Genomic DNA, 13,235 nt, shown 5'->3' with positions numbered 1-13,235 from the left:
TTCAAGGGCACAGAACAGCAAATCAGACACAGTACAGGGGCACGGCAGACACGCACACCGGATGCACACAGCTCGCGAGCGGAGCAGCTCAGCTCTCTCTCAGCCCAGACACGCGTCTTCTCAACTACCACTCCTCAGCCACCCTTGCTCCCCCACTGCTCGACTCAGCACTTCCTGCCCGGCGGCCCGGCGGCCCCGGGCCCCCTCCTGTCTCTCTTGTCCCAACAAGTAGAGTTGCACCATGCTGAGCTAACATTGCCTCGTGCTACAATTTCATCACATTACACATACAAGCATTCACATACAGCACATTCGTAACACTATCTCCCCCTTCAGAAGGCAGTCGACCCGGCTGCCCCAACATTCAACAAACAAAACACATGAAATAAATCAAACTAATCAGTCCCCTGGGACATCACTAAAAATAAAGTCTCTTAACCATCCCGGCCGACGCCTCTCTCGCCGAGGGCGCCGCTGGGATGCGGGCGGTGGCACCCAGAGCCGCGTCGTCGGCCCCAAGTACTTGCTCAGGGTTGTCACTGACATCTGCCGCTTCACCAGCACCGCCCCTGTTCTCGTTCGCCCCGTGGTCGACTTCTGACACGTCCCCTTCGCTGCTGCTGGGGCTCACATCCATCCCTGCGCCGGCAGTATGTCTCCTTCATTTCATGGCCTGGCCTGCCCACCTTGAGCTTGCCCCGTACGCGTCGGTGCACCTCAGCCAGGCTTTCCTGCAGTGCCGCTGCGAAGCCAGAGGTGACGGTGGGCAAGCTCACGTCGGGAGGCCGCCCCGTGGCCAAATCCACCGGTAGCCTGAGCGCCCGGCCAAACATTGAACACAGAAAAATACATGCAATACACATAAATCAGTCTGTCCTCCACAATCTCTTCTCGCGCCCCCAAGGGGCTCCGCCTGTCAGCCACGCCGTCGACCACCCGCCAGGCCTCAGTGGGCTCTTCCACGCCATCCACTCCACGTGACGCTCGGGACAGTCGACACCGGCTCCTGGCCTCCACCCTCGGGGCAAGGTGCCCTCGCTCAGCCGTGACTACCTCCCCACGCAGCCATGCTCGAAAACCTCCTGGAAGCAAAGGGCACCATTCCGGTCACCCTCTCCAGCTCCCGTCCGAGGCCACCACGAGCCTTACTGGCCTGCGTCAGGTAGTCGAGGCCCAGCAAGCACGGCTCGTCTCGATCGGCGACATCCATCGGCCGGCGCTCCACAGCGCTGCCTACGCCGATACGAGCCTCCACTGGCCCCTCCAGCAGCACACACTACCCCGGGTCAGGCCGCGCCGAGCACTCCTCAGCCCCCGGTGTCCACTGTCACGCGTCGTGGCTACAACCGCTAAGCCTCCCACTGGCAACACGCTGGTCGGGCGGCGGCAGCTTACTCAAGGCGGGGCCCGAGGGCGGGAGACGGCTGGAAGTCGACTCCCTTCTCCAGCCCGTCCGCGCTTCCCGCCCGTGCCGCGTCCCTGGGCCTGGGACAGGCACTCAAGCGGTGGCCTGACTGGCCACAGTCCTTGCAGCGAGGCTGGTGGGCATCGGGGCTTGGCCGGTCAAGGGAACGCGTCCTTCGCTCCCCCAGGCACCGACTGCACCTATGCCCCCTCTTGCCACAGCCCCCGCACGAGCCACGGAAGCCCTCCGGGCTCGCCTTCATCGACGCTGCCTTCATCTTCACCTTCGCCATCCGGCCCCGGAGGTCATGGCAGGGCGGGGCGGCCGCTCAGAGGCCGCTGGTCATCGTCAAGGCCCCGAACTCCAAGGCCCTCGTCAGCGCGTCGTCGGTCCACGGCAGGGGGTGAGAGTCCTCGCCAGTCTTGTCCCTTAGCGCCCGGCAGTCCTCACAGAAGCGCTGCGTGCCGTCCTTCTTCATATCCCGGACGACTGCTGAGGGCCACGGACTGTCTGTCCGCTCCATCACCCCCTGCGCCGCCAGCTCGTTGACGGCGCGCTGCAGTTCCTCCCGCCTGGCCGGCACGACGCGTCGGTGCGGGCTCCTGGTGGGCGCACCATTTCCCGTGCTGATGTTGTGATTCAACAACCCCGTGCAGCCCAGCAGGTCCAATCCACCCCCGCTGAACACGTCCGCGCACCGAGCCAGGTTGTGGCGCACCTTCGTCTGCGCCTCCGTCAGGTGAGCGGCGCTCCGGTGCATCGAATCCTCCAGGAAGTCGGGCAGCGGCCTCACAGCGGCCAACTCCGCGCTCCCCGACGGCTCCTCTAGTTGTTCCACCTCTTCACAGGTGCCCAGCTTGGCACCAGCGGGTACTTTCCGAGCCTCGTCGGAGGAGTTAGCCACCAGCACCGTGACTGACTCCTCCCCCGCTCCTTCGAGACTCCGTCCGGCTGCCACACCATCAGGCAGCTGCAGGCCCTCCGTGGACTCCACCGTGCCTTCCGCTGGCATCGCATCCGACCGGCAACACAGGACCCTGGCCTCCGTCCCCGGGGCAAGGTGCAGTCGCTCCGCCGCGACTACCTCTGCACAGCCGACCTTCGGGAGCAAAGGCGCCTGTCCGCGCAGCCTCTCCAGCTCCCGTCCAAGGTCGGCACAGGCCTCGCCCTGCGTCAGGTAGTCGAGGCCCAGCACGCACGGCTCGTCTCGATCGGCGACGTCCATCGGCCGGCGCTCCACAGCGCTGCCTACGCCGATACGAGCCTCCACTGGGCCCTCAGACTGCACGCAGTGCCCCGTGACGCCACACAGCCTCTGTGGCGCGTCCTGGAGTCGCGTAGCGGCCAGCATGTCAGGCCGCCCCAAGGTCCTCTCGGCGCTCCCCACCAAGCGGCCGGGCCCGTCCACTGAGCCCCGTAGCGCTGTTGTCAGCTGCAGCGCCTTCTCATCCTCGCCCCAGCCCTGGGCAGCAGCTGGCATCTTGTACTGGGCCTCCCATGCCAACTTCCCGTCGTGCTCCGCTGGCTTAAGCCTCCCTGAGCGCGGGGAGGCCGAGGGGCCGCAGAGAGGAGCGGGCGGACCACGTGGGCTGCAAGCCGGCCGGCATGGCGGAGAGGGAGGCGGTGAGAGAGGCAACGAGGCAGGGTTAATGGGTCCGACTCCAGCACCAGCTGGACCCAAGGGAGCGGCTCCGACGGCTCCCCAGCCTCCTGCAGCCTCCACCGGCTCCGCCACGACGCCACCGGGCTTCAGGGGCCCTTGCCAGGGACCCCACGCGGAGCCCCGCCAGTCCGCCACCCGTGCACCCGCCGCCAGCACACGTGACGCTTCTTGTTCCTCCCCGCACCACGTTGCCACCTCTCGCTGCTGCCATGGGAGAGAGAGCGGACTACGTGACCTGCGAGCCGGCTGGCTTGGAGGAGAGGGAGGGGGTGAGGGAGGCAACGAGGCGGGGGCTCCCCAACCTCCTGCGGCAGCTACTGGTTCCGCCACGACGCTACCAGGCTCCAGGAGTCCTTGCCAGGAGCCCCAGATAGGCCCCTGCAGGACCGCCGCCCCGGCGCTTCCTGCCAGAACGGAGCCTTCTTCCTCCGCGTGCGACGGTGCCACCTCTCGCAGCTGCCTCTCCGCCTCCCTCAGGCCTCGGACCTCGCCTTCCGGGGTCCGCACCTCCTCCAGCCGTTCACTCCTCGCGCTGTCGCAGCCCTGGTCGGTGTACTGCTGGGTTTCCACCTTCAGCGACGAGAAACAGCTCTGGAGGACCTCGGCAAGATGGCGGGCCTGCTCGTCTGCCCTCTCTTCTGCCCTCAAAGCCTGCTCGCGAGCCCTCTCTTCTGCCCTCTGAGCCTGCTCGCGTGCCCTCTCGTCTGCCCTCTCTTCTGCCCTCTGAGCCTGCTCGCGAGCCCTCTCTTCTGCCCTCTGAGCCTGCTCGCGTGCCCTCTCGTCTGCCCTCTCTTCTGCCCTCCGAGCCTGCTCGCGTGCCCTCTCGTCTGCCCTCTGATCCAAATCCTGCCTCATACTGGCCAGCATGGCAGCGAACAATTCCATCTGGCCCGGCTTCACCTCACCCGGGTCAGCCTCGGCCTTGCCCGTCTCCTCACCCTCACGGCGATCACTGGGGGACGCCATGACACTCGGCGCGCTTCACTGTTCACTTATCCCACTCCTTTGACACCAAATGTTACGCCACCCCCCCTACCACACACCATACACGGGCAGGCAGGTGGCGTGATCCCCACCAGAACAACCACACGGGCACCAGTCACTCACAGCGGCCCACACCGCACACCGAGGGGAGAGAACGAAGCAGGGCACAAAGGATACACGTTCAACACTAAGTTCTAGTTTAATGACAGGTTCCTCACACAGTACAGCAACTTTCAAGGGCACAGAACAGCAAATCAGGCACAGTACAGGGGCACGGCAGACACGCACACCGGATGCACACAGCTCGCGAGCGGAGCAGCTCAGCTCTCTCTCAGCCCAGACACGCGTCTTCTCAACTACCACTCCTCAGCCACCCTTGCTCCCCCACTGCTCGACTCAGCACTTCCTGCCCGGCGGCCCGGCGGCCCCGGGCCCCCTCCTGTCTCTCTTGTCCCAACAAGTAGAGTTGCACCATGCTGAGCTAACATTGCCTCGTGCTACAATTTCATCACATTACACATACAAGCATTCACATACAGCACATTCGTAACACTATTGTTGTGCTGGAAGTTTCCCCCAGGGTCTATGGGCCTCTGGAAGACTCCGGGAGGAGCGACCAGGGGGGCGGCCGGGGAGCAAGGCCTCGTCCGCGCCCCGCGGGGCACGGTCAGGCGCCAGGCGGGAACTGTTGCCAACTCGCACATATTTTTGCTACATATGTTCATTCTTGTATGATCGAATATACTGTAATGTTCTAGATTGTACTGTTCGGTATATATATATATATATATATATATATATATATATATATATATATATATATATATATATATATATATATATATATATATATATATGAGAAGAGAGCGAGAGTAGTCAGTCCCAGTCCTAGTAAGTCATAGTCAGCTAGTATACTAAGTGAATATAATTGTACTAAGGAGGAATATTAACTACAGAACCTGTGCAAGGTGTTTTACATATCTCCCTCCCACAGTCTCGATCCTGACGGCGACACGGAACCCAATTAAGTAACACGTCCGGCATAACATTTGGCGTCAGGAGTGTAGGCATTTGTTTTTCGCCATGGAGACTCGTTCCCAAGCTGCCCAGAGGGACGACGTGTTGACTGAACTCTTGGAAGCCTTGAGACTACAGGGGGAAAAACGAGAAAGAGCGCACCAAGAACTCGAAGAATAACAAGAAAGAGCACACTAAAAATTCAAAGAACAACAAGAAAGATCGCAGCAACAACAAGAAGGAACACTCCAAGAACTCAATTAGAACAACAAGAAAGAGCACATCAACAATTAACAAGAAGGAACACTCCAAGAACTCAAAGGACAGCTAGAAGATCGCTTCACGGTATTACAGCAACAGCTACAAGCAGTACAAGATGGAAGTGAGTCAGTGCGAAGAGAAATGACTGATGTGACCACGAAGTTAGGACAACGCCTGATAGAAATGGAGAAAACACACACAAATCTTCAACAAGAGATGGAGGTGATACGGGAGACGACACACAAAGAAATATTAGAAGTGCAGGGAAAGGTGAACCGTACAGAACAGGCAGTTTGTGACGTAGGCTAAGTGACAGAGTGAAGGCCCTTGAAGACTGCTTGGCTGGAAACGGACATCCAGTGCCTGCAGGGGCTACCTGTACCCAAGATATGATGCTTCTACAAAAGTCCGGGGTAGTTTGAGCCCTGTTTCGCCTGAGTTTACCCCCGCGAGAAGTTCCGCCAGCCCCATGAGTCTGCTGGGGTCGCCTGTTAGAAAAAAAGCCTCAGGAGTTTGATGGCAAGGTCTCCTGGGAGGCTTACCGCGCTCAGTTTGAGCTAGCTGTTGGCAGCTCGGAATAGATGGGATGACCAAGAGTGTGCAGTTCAGCTGGCCACTAGCCTGAAAGGTGCGGCGCTGGAGGTCCTTGCTCAGCTCGACAATGCGACCTTGAGAACATGGCGCACAAGGCACACCCAGGTGCCAGTCTGGGTCACTGAAAAACCCTGAGGGCCATGGCAGCTTGCTCGCTGGATAGGTAAACGAGAGCAGCATCACTACACTATTGTGCACCGATCTGGGCTAACACACGGTAACGCGGACAGCTTGAGCCGGCGCCCCTGCCTACCTGAGTGTCAACATTGCCTCCAGAGGGAAAGCGTCCAGAATATGTACCGCCGCACTACAGTGGAACAGACAACGGAGGTGCCATGGGAAGACTTGGGAAAACTGCAGCGGGAGGACCGAGATCTGAGACCAATTATGGAGTGGCTGAGTCAGTCGTCAACGCGATCGACTTGGATGGGAGGTAATCTCGAGAGAAAGCCCTACCACCAAGAATTACTTGACTCAGTGGGACACTCTGCGGATGGACAACGGGGCGTTGCAGCGGCGCTGGGTTTCTCATGATGGTCTTGACCATTATTGGTCCACGGTGCTACTTATGAAGTCCCGGGAAGGCGTCTTGAAAGAAATGCACGACAGCATCACCAGCGGACACCTTGGGGTAAAGAAGACTGAGTCGCCTGGGCCAAAGGCTCTAGTGGGTTGATATGACTATGAGGAAGGATATGGAAGAATGGTGTCACGCGTGTGAGGTGTGCTGTGCAAAGAAGGGCCCCAAGAAGCGTCACCGTGCCCCTTTGCAGCTATACCAGGATGGAGCCCCAATGGAACGGGTGGCAGTGGATATAGCAGGACCCTTGCCTCTGACGACGAACGGAAATAGGTACAAACACTCAAAAAACTATCGTTACAGTGCGGTCCGACGAATTTCACACTGAGCAACCCGGTAATCTCGGCAGGGTTGGTAAGAGTGCGATCACCCCCACCACCTCAGCTCTGTTTGGGGGAGCAGGACAGGACCCCCGTAAGGGAGAGATAGAGAGGAAGGGAGACACTGAGACACCAGATATCACCATAACATTCAGAGTGATTTGAGTGCCACTTGTTTATGCTTTATATATTCACAAATTAATAAACAGTAATGCTAATATGATATACGTAAGAGCGGTGGGTAGAAGTATTCTCCCATGTCAAAGACAAAAACAACCATCAACGCATGTCAGATATATAGTTCAATTCATAATATGCCATCCTGGAAGTAATGCTTCTATTGAACGTGTCTTTTCTTTCATGAGCAAGTTGTGGGCATCTGAAAAAAAAACCCTTCCAATTGCAGCGCTAAAAGCATTGCTGGTAAGAAAGATAAAGTCTAAACAGAGTTGAGTGGACTTCTACAGGTTGTTTCAATCTACTCCTGGGCTACCCTTCTCTCTTATGCTGCCTCATTGCCTATTAAAAAGTAGTAACTTTACGACAAATAATGAATTTGGCTCGGGCGTTTTGAATTGCCGAAATTAGCCGTCTCTGGAAAAGAGTAATTTATTAGATAGCTTACATGCAGGAGTTAATTTGTCTAACATGTTGGTATAATGACTCGCCGAGAATTATTAGAGAATTAATCTTATTGGGTGCATTCAATGATTGTTTCGAGACAAGCGAATACCGTGACTCGAGTAGTGCATGCTATACTAGTAAAACCAATGCCAACGTTATCTTACCATTTTGGTGATAAGTCAAGTTTAAAATCCACTAAAAATCTATCATAAGGGTTTGTTAAGTTTTACGTAACCTCCTAGGCTCAGTGGAGCCGTATGTGGCGATCAGTCAGTGGGATTCACTCTGATATCCGAATCCTGAGTGACTCATCACCGCAAGGTGTTTATCATATTGTCTCCTAAATGGACGAAATTTTAACTCTTCACTTGTGTGGGGTGTTAAAGCATAATTTCATCACCCCAAACACTAAAATATTATAGCTACATAGAACACAGATCAATTAAGTTCGACTAAGACTCCACCTGTGTGTTTCATGAAGCGTTACTGTGCCAGCTCAAATTCTACTGCTTCATTTACGAGTCCCGCTCACTTGGTTCAGGCAAGTGAACCCACACCCAACACACGCAGTGATACCAACATGAGTACCCTGTTCTCAAGAGCTTCGTCCTTGGTGTCAGTTTGTATCGTGCTGAATGTGTAACAATAGTTTTTTGAGTGTGTGTACATCTGCGTCGCAATGGATTACTTCACCAAGTGGCCGGAAGCCTACGCCATCCCTGACCAGGAAGCCACTACCATCGCTAAGGTATTGGTGGAGGAGTTCTGTCGCTTCGGTGTGCCTAACAAGCTCCATTCCGACCAGGGAAGGAATTTTGAGTCAACAGTCCTTGCTGAGTGCTGCAAGCTCCTGGGTATCAAGAAGACCCGGACCACCCCTCTGCACCCACAGTCAGATGGAATGGTGGAGAGGTTTAATTGGATGTTGGGCCAGGAGTTGGCCAAATACTGCAACAACGACCAGTCTTCATGGGATCAGAAGCTGCCTGCGCTCCTCATGGCCTACAGGTCTGCCGCCCACGAGACTACGGGGTATTCGTCGGCAAAGCTGATGTTTCGACGTAAGCTGCGATTGCCGGTAGACCTACTGACAGGAAGGCCTCCTGGGGAAAGCCTCCCCAGGGACGCCTCCAGTTTTGCCCGTCAGCTAGAGGAACGGCTGGAAGAGGTGCACCATCAAGTCCGTGGTGCTTTGAAGTTCTCCGGGGAGGCCATGAAGCGCGGTTACAATATGAGGGCAAGCCACGTTGACTTCAAGGAAGGAGACCAAGTCTGGCTTTACAACCCGCAGAGGAAGAAAGGAGTCTCCAAAGTTACAAAGCCCGTGGGAAGGCCCTTATATTTTGCTAGAACGCCTCTTCGACGTGACTTACCGAATCCGGAGAACGGAAAGGACCAAGCCGAAAGTTGACCACGTCAACCGGGTATGGAGGTACCACGGTCCGGGAAACTACACCTGGAACAACTACAGACACCCAGCAGCTGACGAAAACGCAAGGGACGCCCAGGGCCGAGAGGAGGTCGACAACGACATAGGCCTTCTGGACCTTTCAGCCGAGGGAGATAACCTCCCCGCTTCAGCAGATATGTTCCAGGGACACCCCAAGAAGCGGACGACGACGAGGCACACCAGGAGACAGACGCGCAGGAGGCAGAGGATAGAAGACAGAGACAACGCAGGCGTCCACGGCGATACGACGATTATTATGTTTTTGATTAATTTTCTTATGTTTGTATTGTTGTGCTGGAAGCTTCCCCCGGCGTCCATGGGGCTCTAGAAGGCTCCGGGAAGAGCGAGCAAGGGGGCGGGGAGCAAAGCCTCGTCCGCGCCCCGCGGGGCGCGGCCAGGCGCCAGGCGGGAAGTGTTGCCGACTCGCACATACTTTTGCTACATGATCTTGTATGATCTAAAATATACTGTAACATTCTAGACTGTACTGTTCTGGATATATATAGGATAAGAGGGCGAGAGGAGGGCAGTTCCAGTCATAGTAAGCTAGTGGTAAGTGAAGAGTCAGAGTGAAGTGTACTACTGAGGAAGAATATTAAACTACAGAAGCTGTGCAAAGTGTTTACATATCTCCCTCCCACGGAGTCTCCTGACGGCGACACGGAACCCAAGTAACACGTCCGGCATAACAGTATATAGTTAAGTGTGTGATTGGGACGATCAAGAGGGGAGGATAGTGTTGTGCTGGAAGCTTTCCCCGAGATCTATGGGCCTCTGGAAGACTCCGGGAGGAGCGACCAGGGGGGCGGGGAGCAAGGCCCTGCCCGCGCCCCGCGGGGCATGGTCAGGCGCCAGGCGGGAAATGTTGCCAACTCACCCAGATTTTTCCTACATGTTCATTCTTGTATGATCGAATATACTGTTATGCCGGACGTGTTACTTGGGTTCCGTGTCGCCGTCAGGAGACTCCGTGGGAGGGAGATATGTAAACACTTTGCACAGCTTCTGTAGTTTAATATTCCTCCTTAGTAGTACACTTCACTCTGACTCTTCACTTACCACTAGCTTACTACGACTGGGACTGTCCCCTCTCGCCCTCTTCTTCTATATATATATCCAGAACAGTACAGTCTAGAATGTTACAGTATATTTTAGATCATACAAGAACATGTAGCAAAAATATGTGCGAGTTGGCAACACTTCCCGCCTGGCGCCTGGCCGCGAGCCCCGCGGAGCGCGGGCGGGGCCTTGCTCCCCGCCCCCCTGCTCGCTCCTCCCGGAGCCTTCTAGAGGCCCATGGACGCCGGGGAAAGCTTCCAACACAACAATACGCTGTAATCTTTGTTCACTGTTGCAACTATGAGGAGCTCAGGATTAAAGAAAATATTTTCCAACTTATACCACATTTTGAGAAATAATAACTCAATCAATGTAAAGGAAAACGGATAACACCTAGTAGTTACTGTATGGGCACTATGGGTTCCCTCACGAGTTACTTCCCCTAGCCCTAAGCGCTTACCCCATATACAGACTGTATAGCTCCTGTTTGTTTTTTGTTTTTTCCTTTTCTATTGGGTTGAAATACAATCTTTCCTTAAAATATATTAATAAAAGAAAATGGTTTGTAACTACAGCGCTCATGAATGAAAGTTTTATGTTTCCATCAACGGGAATCTTTAAATGTTGTCCACAGAGACAACCTTTACAAATGAGTGTTTGGTAATTACTCGACACTCCCTCACCCTCAGCCTTGCCCTCAGCCTTGTAAGATAGAGGTACAATGGGGACGCGTTATAGCCGCGCTCATCACAATCTCGCTGGCCCCAGAGCCTGCAGCGGGGAAGAACCATTACCTCGGGACACAGGGCCAGTGTGACGTGCGGGTAATCACAGTTTGTCTTAAAAATTTTACCGTAGATGTTACAACCAAATCAACAAAACAGAAGTTAACCTTTCCAGGAGAGCTACAAGTAATGCGTCTATCTATTCAGTGCTTTGGTCACTGCCTCGCTCAGAACATACTGTTACGAATGTGCTGTATGTGTATGATTGCATGTGTAATGTGATGAGATGGTAGCTGTACTGTGTGAGGAACCTGTCATTAAACTAGATATTAGTGTTGAACGTGTATCCTTTGTGCTCTGCCTCGTGCCCCCTTCCCTCGGCGATCTGAGTGGGCCGTTGTCAATGACCGGTGCCCGTGTGGTTGTTCTGGGGATCACGCCGCCTGCCTGCCCGTGGATGGTGTGTGGTGGGGGGTGGCGTAACAATACTGTCAGTTCTTACTATGACACCTTTCCTCTCTAGCAGGTCGGTATTCCCCGACGTTTCCGCCTCTCACGTCAACTACTTCCAAAGGCCGGAAAGGAGATCAGACGGGTTCTGATAACTGTTTTCTTAGGTTCACGGCAGCCTACAGAAGAAGGGTCATCAAACTACCCGTGGAAATGCCCAAAACTCCCACGAAAACCGTGCCAGATTATGTTTGCTTCGACGCCTAAATGTTTAAGAATATGACCCTCGGGTTCTGTGTGAACGCGTTGACAAGCGCTCAGGCCTATCAGTGTGGTAGCAATATAACTGATACCACTGCCTTGAACTCACTTTTTCTGGGGCCAAGCCTGTAAGGCAGTGTAAGCCAGCACACCTGTCACCCACGGGCCGGTGCCGTCACCCTACCTCAGCAAGCTGCCGCAGGAGGGGAACGACGACACAGAGAAATACGGTGACGCTGCAAAGGTTGGTCTGTTATCGAGGGTTTGGTGAGCAGTAGAAAAGACAGTGATTTTGATTTTATCTGTTTTCATTTAGTGGTGCTAAGGACGCTGTTTGCTTTGCCTCAAAATATAGAATAATTAATGTCATAAGTGTTGGCACTGTAGTGATGATAATGGGTAACAGTTGAAGCTCTCATAATGGATCAGAGTTGTTGCCCTCGGTGAATCACGTATCAAGGCATCGCATCCTCATGTCAGTTGTCTTTGTACAAACTCAATCCTGTTTTGTACTGCCATTAACCCGTCCGCTGCGATTGGCACGGATTTCGCCTTCACTGGTAGCCTGGCAACATATGCTATAGGTCTTTCTTTGCCTCTGTGGTGGATAGTGGAGTGTTTGCCATGTGGTATTGGGATGCTGGATTTCCCCTTCCAAGGTGCAGGACTCTACATTTTTCTTCACTGAATTGTAGCAGCCACTTTTTCTTACACTCCTGTATACCTTGGTGATGTCTTGTAGGAAATCTGCAGTCAAGGGATTAACTCCAAATTATGTTCATCCCACACAGGTGCTGGTGGTTCCCTCAGCCCAAGGAGACTTGAGCTTCCTGTCAGACACAGAAGACGCCCCTCGGCCTGCCCGGGCTCGCAGACACAGGCTGAGAACTGCCTCTAACCCCCCAGCAGGTCAGTAGCCCTCCACCTCAGCCCTCAGTGATACACACACTAAACTTGCCTCTAATTTAGGTTGCCTCTTGTCTCATACTTATTTATAGAAGATAAGAACACGGTGGCTGAGTCTTCAAAGTAACGGCCCCGTGTTCAGGAGGACGCGAGTTCAATCCCCGCCCGGTGCCACCAAGCTGGGATTTTTCAGCCGCCGCCGAGTGGCTTAGAACTGCCCACATGCTGTCCAGAAGACCACCTATCAACCCGGACTCTAGATTCTAGGATCAAAGATGAGCTCTGGGAGGGCAGCATGAGCCAATGCAAGATGGCGCCACTATAAACACTCGCCTGCGCCAGAACGGGCTGGACCGACCATCAGAACCCACCGGAAAGAAGCCTTGGACCTACTAACAGGATCCACCGGGAAGAAGCCTACCGGCGCAATAGGCCGCAATGTAAAAAAAAAAAAAAAAAAAAAAAAAAACTAGTCTTTCACTCCAAGATGTGCTTTTGGAAAATATTAATGAAAGTACATTGACCTTACTAAGCTTCATATTTCTGCAATCCGTACATTGTGTCATCAATATTGGTTGCATATTATTTAAGCACCATCAGTGTAGAGCAGGATTAAAGTTTGTTGAGTTTGTTCCTGGATATGTACCGGAATGATTCTTAATGCTTTTCAATTACATACAGGATCAGATACTGTGTGTGTTGCCCTTTGGTGTTTTGAAAGCTGAATCTAACCATTTGTCTTCTCTTTACTTCCAGCAGTTAAAAGAGAAGAGGAGGCGCTGCTCCACCAGTAACAGCCCCCCAATGCCTTAGGACGAGAAGTAACGCTCAGTGTGCCTTGCCCAACCAGTGGCCTTACACAATCAGGTACTCCTGGCTTCCTGCCCCGCCTTCCACCACTCCTTGAGGGGAGGACCCGGCCTTTGTTGAGTGGTT

General features: G+C 54.2%; 1 protein-coding gene across 1 annotated transcript; it reads right to left on the bottom strand.

Moving 5' to 3' along the window:
- Nucleotides 1-1,719: 1,719 nt before the first annotated feature.
- Nucleotides 1,720-4,632, bottom strand: LOC127001141 (uncharacterized). Its single transcript, XM_050865344.1, has 2 exons — nucleotides 3,798-4,632; nucleotides 1,720-3,752 (listed from the first exon to the last, which is right to left on the bottom strand). Exons 1-2 carry the CDS (start codon nucleotides 4,032-4,034, stop codon nucleotides 1,734-1,736), a joined length of 2,256 nt encoding a protein of 751 aa, XP_050721301.1. The 5' UTR covers nucleotides 4,035-4,632; the 3' UTR covers nucleotides 1,720-1,733.
- Between the last annotated feature and the right edge of the window lie 8,603 nt (nucleotides 4,633-13,235).

This window comes from Eriocheir sinensis, chromosome 20, assembly GCF_024679095.1.
Source record: "Eriocheir sinensis breed Jianghai 21 chromosome 20, ASM2467909v1, whole genome shotgun sequence".
NCBI lineage: Eukaryota > Metazoa > Arthropoda > Malacostraca > Decapoda > Varunidae > Eriocheir > Eriocheir sinensis.
Note: the sequence above shows the minus strand (reverse complement) of the source record. Positions and strands in the feature narration are given on the sequence as shown.